General features: G+C 38.5%; 1 protein-coding gene across 1 annotated transcript in view; it reads left to right on the forward strand.

Annotated features, from left to right (window-relative positions):
- The first annotated feature begins 7,101 nt into the window (after positions 1-7,101).
- Positions 7,102-7,500, forward strand: part of LOC143025840 (doublesex and mab-3 related transcription factor 3, truncated-like) — a 23,020-nt gene continuing 22,621 nt past the window's right edge. The window contains exon 1 of the mRNA XM_076185853.1: positions 7,102-7,429. Within this exon, the coding sequence (XP_076041968.1) occupies positions 7,181-7,429 (249 nt within the window). The 5' untranslated portion in view covers positions 7,102-7,180. The remainder of the gene's footprint in view (positions 7,430-7,500) is intronic.

The following is a 7,500-nucleotide window of genomic DNA, read 5'->3' on the forward strand; positions in this document are numbered from 1 at the left end:
TTTGTCTGTTTATTATTATTTGCTTGATTTTCAATTTATTATTATTTACTATTTACCTGTTTGTTATCTAACTATACCTATGCATTTATTTATTTTACTTATTATTACTTATATTATTATAATTTTTCATTTATTTATCATTATCATAGTTTTTCCGCATCCGACCTAGTTATGGACCAAAAGGTCTCCTGTCGGCATGCTCCGCCTTTGTAATCCTTTGTAATCCTTTGCGACGAGAAGGACCTAAATGCAGACGATCTAATCCTAATATGATATAAACCCAGACCATCCGCCAGGTTGGTCTTCCTCTGAGTTGAATAAAATCGTCTGGCATCAAAATGAATCTTTGAGGTGGTCTTGTGCGTTACGATGAATCATCGAGATGAATCATCGAGATGTCTCAAAATGATTCAATCGAAATGATTTAGTTTAGATGATTCAAAATAGTTTTCCAACCCTGTCCCCTCCTAAGTCTACATTTAGGTCCAACGGTCCCTATTATGGGGGTAAATTACGCCCCCCCCCTCAAGGTAATAGATAATCCCCCCAGGGGGGCCTGATAGAAAAAGAATCGAAGAATTCAAAGAATTAAGACAACAATGCCACACTTTGCGCCAGGATGTTGTACTGTACATAGGACAACAATATTTTAGAGATATGTTTATATAAATCATCAAATATATACTTCAGGAAACTTACACTGACTGAACCTAGTTACCTGATAGATATGATAAAGTTAGAACTAAGAACAGCAGTTATTATGTGTATCTCTTAAGTTATCGACAAGTCTCTTGTGTACGCCGGTGACGTAATCAGAAACGTATTATTCTCGTATTTCTTAGTTCTGGGTTCAAGTTCAACTCTTCTTTCCGATTCCCAGCAATGACAAAAAGAAATCGTTTTACTGGTTATCAACGGAATAACCGAGATGCTCTACTCGAGACAGAGATAGCTCATCAACGCTAGACGCGAAGGTAGGATCTCCTTATCTCCACATCGAGCTAAGATCCATCCACCGCGACTCCTGATCCACTACTTCTAAGAGTTCAATCCCCCTTTTCTCTTCCACCGCCTCCCTAATATTGTCTTTCCACCTCTTCTTTGGTCTTCCCGGTGGTCTATTTCTTGTTGGTCGCCAATCCTCCATCCCCCTAACGTGACCATACCATCTCAGCTCTGATTCTTCTGTATCATCCAATAGTGACTACACACCCATATCTTCACTTACTTTTGTTGTTTTCGTTTTTTAGTTTATCCCATTTTGTTCTAGTCTTCATGATGAGCATTCACTCCCAACTCAAACATTCTCTTCTGTAACTCAAGAGAAGATTCAACTTGGCCTCATAGATGATGACTTTACCACTGGATGGAACGCGTCCATCTTTAACGAAAGGACATAACTGCAACTTATGTCTCTTGGGGGCGGGGGCTCAACAGACAGATCAGCAATTTGGATGAAATGTATAGCGATCTAAATGATCTAATTATTAATGCACAAAATACATTTATTCCCCTGAGGTCAATACGGAAAAATAGTAATACTCCCAAATGAATGACGGACAGATTGAAACATGAGATTGAAATGAAAAGAGGACTTTCGTTTATACAAAAAACGGGGAATCACACCTTAGATCAAGATATAACGAAATGGCAAAGCTGGTTAAAAAGAATACACGTACAACGAAACGTAATTATAAAATTAAGGTTGCCAGTTGAGCAAGATCCAACCCAAAGGGTTTCTTTCATCTCTATAGAACAAAAAATAAAGAAAGAATAGGACCAATTAAAAACGATGAAAATGTCATGATAGAATCGGAGGAAAAAATGAGTGAGGAGTTTAACAATTATTTTCTATCGGTGTTTACTAATGAAAGGTTAGATAAAGTACCTGACTGCGATCCGATTTTCAGAGGGGATGAAGAAAGTAGTCTATCTAATATCAGTATTAGTAAAGAAGAAGTAGTCAAGTAGATTGAAAGACTTAAAGCTACAAAATCCCCGGATCCAGACGAAAATTTTCCGAGAATGCTAAAGGAGTGTAAATTTGAAATCTGCGACCAGTTAACTGAAATATTCAATAATTCGGTGGACACTGGTTTTGTGCCTACTGCTTCGAGGCAAGCAAACGTTGTTCCTGTTTTTAAGAAGGGAGATAGATCGTCTATATGCAACTACAGGCCAATCAGTTTGACATCGGTTATAGGGAAAATGCTTTATTCAGTAATAGTAAATAGACTCAGAGAACACATCGAAAGACATAATTTAATTCGTGATTTGTAGCATGGTTTCTCCAAGGGTAAGTCATGTGTGACTAATCTTCTATCCTTTTACACTAAAGTATATAAGGCGTCAGATAACAATGATAATTACGATGTTATCTACCTTGACTTTAGCAGAGCGTTCGAGAAGGTGCCACACCAGAGACTAGTAAATAAAATCAAAGCCCATGGCATAGGAGGAAAAGTGTTAGAATGGATTAGACCTTGGATTAGTAACAGAAAACAGCGGGTCACCATAAATGGAGTAAAATCTAGGTGAGGCAATGTTACAAATGGGGTCCCCCAGGGCTCCGTTTTGGGTTCCTTGAGGTTCATTATGTACATAAACGACTTAGACAATGGGATAAATAGTGATGTTAGTAAGTTTGCGGACGACAGTAAAATAGGACGCCTAATTAGGTCAGGAGACGACGCAGAGATTCTGCAGGCAAATAAACTTCAATATCTCTAAGCGTAGCGTGTTAAACGTAGGGCTACACAACCCCCAAAATAGATACAGCTTAAATAATACGCTTTTAGAGAAAACTGAGTGCGAGAGAGACTTGGGAGTTCTAGTGAGTCCGGACCTTAAAACCAGGAAACAGTGCATTAGCGCCAGGAATAAAGCTAACAGAGCATTAGGTTTCATTGCTAGGACGGTAACAAATAGAAGTGTAGAGGTAATTATTAAACTCTATCTAGCGATAGTTAGACCCATCCTTGACTCTGCGGTACAGCTTTGGTCTCCGTCCTACAGAATGGACATAAATTCACTAGAATCAGTACAGAGAAGAATGACCAAAATGATACATGGACTCAGAAATTTGCCTTACGAAGAGAGGCTTAGGCACCTTAACTTACACTCTCTGAAAAGACGCAGAGTGCGGGGTGATCTAATAGAGGTGTTCAAGTGGATCAAAGGCAAACAAGGTCATCATATTAAAACAGCAGGGTAGGACTCACAGTAATGGTTATAAACTGGAGAATTTTAGATTTAAGAAGGAAATAGGCAAGAATTGGTTTAGTAATAGGGTGGTCGACGAATGGAATAAACTTAGTAACCATATAATAAGCGCTGAAACCATCAGAAACGATTAGACAACTTTATGGATGAGGATGACAGGTGGTGATGGATACGGAGCTGCCTAGTGTAGGCCTTATGGTCTCTTGCAATCTCCTTTATTCTTATGTTCCTATGTTCTTATGTTGTTAAACTTCTAAGTGCGACCATAGATTTCCACTTACATGCCATTTCTCTCGTAATACATAAAACCGAGATACTTAAATGACTGGGCTTGTTTCAGCCATGTGCCATTGACGAAGGCGCTGCATACACATCTTCCTCATTTTACACCTATCACTCCCGATTTCTCTTGAATTATCTTCATCCCATTTCAGCCAAAGTTCCATTCCAATTTTCTAATACTTCCTGGAGCTCTAGAGTCCCAGTGGTTCTCAACCTATGGTTCAATGACTCCTTCTAGGCCACAGTGGTTCACGAACAGAACCACAAATCGAAAACTAGTAATACTTAGTGGATGCACTAAGGTTCTGTTCACTAGTGATGGGGTTTCTACGAGGCTACAGAACAGCAATACATAAGAACGGAGTACACAAGGAAAGAGGTTGAGAATCCCTACTCTAGACAACCATTGGCCAACTACTGCATGATCATCTGCGTGTTGTTGCATCTGTGAGCAAGACAGGTGACAACACACAACCCTGCAACACTTTTCTAGTGTGCTATTCTTTATTCTAACAATTCCTACACTTTTGAGGGTTTCCTTTAAACTGTCTTCGAGTGATTCCATTCATCCTGACTGCCGTTAGAGGAATTTTCTCTGTCGAAGGAAACTCAAAGTGACAATCATTATGTTAACTTGAGCCCAAGCAATTCCATTCAGCTACATGTGACCATCACTGTTAACCCTTTCCGTGCAGAGTACCAATTCGTCTATTACAGTTGTAGCCAGGCGATTTTATTCCTGTGCGTGCATCCCCTCCCTCACCACCCCTCACAAGAACCTCCTCTTGTCTCCGAGCTCCGAAGGCGAGAGTCGACCGCAGCGTCGCGTCGCGTGGATCCGCGCGGCGTGGCGTGGCGTGGCGTAGCATCGAGCCGCCATGGCGAGCCGCTGTGTATTTTGTTAGCCTCAGCCCCCCGGCTTTGAGCCTTATTTGCCCAGAGTCGGCTTTCTGGCGTGGACGCGCAACCCATGTGGCAAAATTCTTCGGACGCCCGCGTCTCCACACCGACACCCCTCCACATATCTTTTCTGAGAAGGAAGGGAAGTCAAGGGGAGGGGAAGGGAATAGAAGGGAGGGAGCCGTTGATAGTGTTCCCAGTGGACAAAAACCGTTAGGCTGACATGGAGGGGGTGGGAGGGAGGACGGGGGGGAGGCAGCGAGCTTCGAGGAGGTAAAGAATATGAGAGGCTTGCATTGTTTACATGGCTGACAGGGAAAAATCTCGAGACACCGAGCGGACCCAACTGAGCGATAGATACGAAACTAACTCCTGGGCGTGAGCGAACTTTGCGTGTTTCCTTTCCATTTCTTCTTCCCGACCCCCCACCCCCACCCCCCCCACCAACCCTACCGACCCCTCGATGATTTGCCACCCAGATTGCGGGAAAATTCTCGACCAATGAACGAACGAGTTTCTCTCCGAGAAACCCGGGAGAACCAATGGGAAGAAAGGTAAACAGCCAAGTTGCTACTATTGGTTGTCTAGAAGTCAAACGTCTCAAGACAAGAGGGACGTAAAAGAAACTTTCTCTTGAGTTTCCTGGCTGGGTGCCGTAGAGGATATAATGGCTTGAATAGGAGCGTACATGTGTCCTTTTAACCCCAAGATGACGACCAAAGAAGCCATTATTGTGACAAGCTTTTAGTCGAGTATGTTGTGGGTGTGGGAGATTGTCAGCTGGGCGGTCGGGACGGGAGGAAGACGTGAGATGTATTAAGCCATGAGTAGTATTATCATCACGCCATTTGTCTTCGCTGTCGACTCGGCTCGACTCGACTCGACTCTGACGTAGGCATCGACGACTCGGGGCGTGTCAATCCGAAGTCAGGGTCACCTGTTCGTTTCCGTGGAGCGCGTGTGTCGAGTGAAGAAATATATTATAGTACACGAAACTTAAGCCAGGGAGAAATTCCTGCATGGATTAGGATAAAGTCACTTGAGACTTTTCTTGCAAAATAGAAGAAGAAAGTGGATTGCGGGTTTATTATTCGTAAATCAAAATCAGAAAATCCAAAAATCGAGTGATAACAAATTAAATAAATAAGAGTGACATGAATATACGTAGCGAAACATAGAATTTCGTTGTGGAAAAAATATATATATATATTTTTTTAAGTGCCGTCATTAAGAGAGACAAAAAATAAAATTAATACATAAAGAGACTTTGGTGTAAGCAATGCAACTGTAACTGGCGAGTGAGACTTTGCGTGAAAAATGGTTTTCTACTAGTGACATTATCAACAATTGCAACATCGAGACAGAACGACTGTGACGTCAGGTGATTTATTTGGTTTATTTGTGGCTTCATGGAAACCTTTTTGTTAATGAACTAATATTAGACACAGTGGAGTTAAAATCTAGCCTGTTATTAGGGAAATAATACATACTAATGACAATAAAGAAATTTAAAACAATGACTGTACAACTATAATAATAATAATGTTGATAATAATAATAATAATAATAATAATAATAATAATAATAATAATGATAATGATAATGATAATGATAATAATAATAATGGTAACACTATTCTAAAAAATAAGAAACAATAATGACAATAAGAATAATAACAACGGTAATAATCATGATAATAATAATGATAATAATAATAATAATAATAATAATAATAATAATAATAATAACAATAATAATAATAATAATAATAATAATAATAATAATGATAATAATAGTGATAATAATGAAAATAATAATAATAATAATAATAATAATAATAATAATAATAATAATAATAATAATAATGATAATAATAATAATAATATCAATAATGACAATAATAATGATAATAATAATAATAATAATAATGATAATAGTAATAATAATAATAATAATAATATTAATGACTGATAATTATGATAATAATAATAAGGATAAGGATAATAATAATGATATTAATAATGACAATAACAACGATAATAATAAAAATAATAAAAATAATAAAAATAATAATAATAATAATAATAATAATAATAATAATAATAATAATAATAATAGTAATAATAATAATGATGATGATGATGGTAATACTAATTTCAAAAATAAGAAATGATAATGACGACAATGACAATAACAGTAATAATAATAATAATGATAATAATAATAATAGTAATGATAATAATAATAATAATGATGATAATAATAATAATAATAATAATATAATAATAATAATAATAATAATATAATAACAATAATAATAGTAATGATAATAATCATGATAATGATAATAATGATATTGATAATGACAATAATAATGATAATAAAATATAATAACGATAATAATAATAATGATAACAAAAATGCAATAATGATAATAATGATAATAATAATTATATTAATAATGACAATAATAATAATAACAATAATAATAATAACAATAATAACACTAATAAAAATAATAGTAATAATAATAATAATAAAAACAATAATAGTAATGATAACAATCATAATAATGATAATAATATCAACAACAACAACAATAATATTAACAACAATAATAACGCTGACACCCTCAACATGATTTCCAACAGAGAGGAAACCCCCCCGGGGTGCGGCCGCTACCGTGCGCCTCCACGACCAAGTGTCGCCGCCGTCGCCGCCGCCGCCGCCGGCGCCCGCCGCCTGGACTCTGCACCCGCGGACGCCGTTCCTGAGCATGAACGCTGGGTCGGTGCCGCCTCCAGGAGGAGCGGCGGCTGCGGCGGCGGCGGCTGCGGCTGCGGCGGGAGTGGGCGTGCAGTACCCGACGACGGAGAAGGGCGCGCGGAAGCCCAAGTGCGCCCGCTGTCGGAACCACGGGATGATCAGCTGGCTCAAGGGCCACAAGAGGCACTGCAAGTTCAAGGACTGTACCTGCGCCAGATGCAACCTGATCGCCGAACGCCAGCGCGTCATGGCGGCCCAGGTAAGGTGGGGGAGGAGTCCCACAAGGCACAAGGTGCTCTCTCTATCTATCTATCTATCTATCTCTCTATC

The sequence above is a fragment of the Oratosquilla oratoria genome, chromosome 5 (genome assembly GCF_046742065.1).
Source record: "Oratosquilla oratoria isolate Oo_2021 chromosome 5, ASM4674206v1, whole genome shotgun sequence".
NCBI classification, from domain to species: Eukaryota; Metazoa; Arthropoda; class Malacostraca; order Stomatopoda; family Squillidae; genus Oratosquilla; species Oratosquilla oratoria.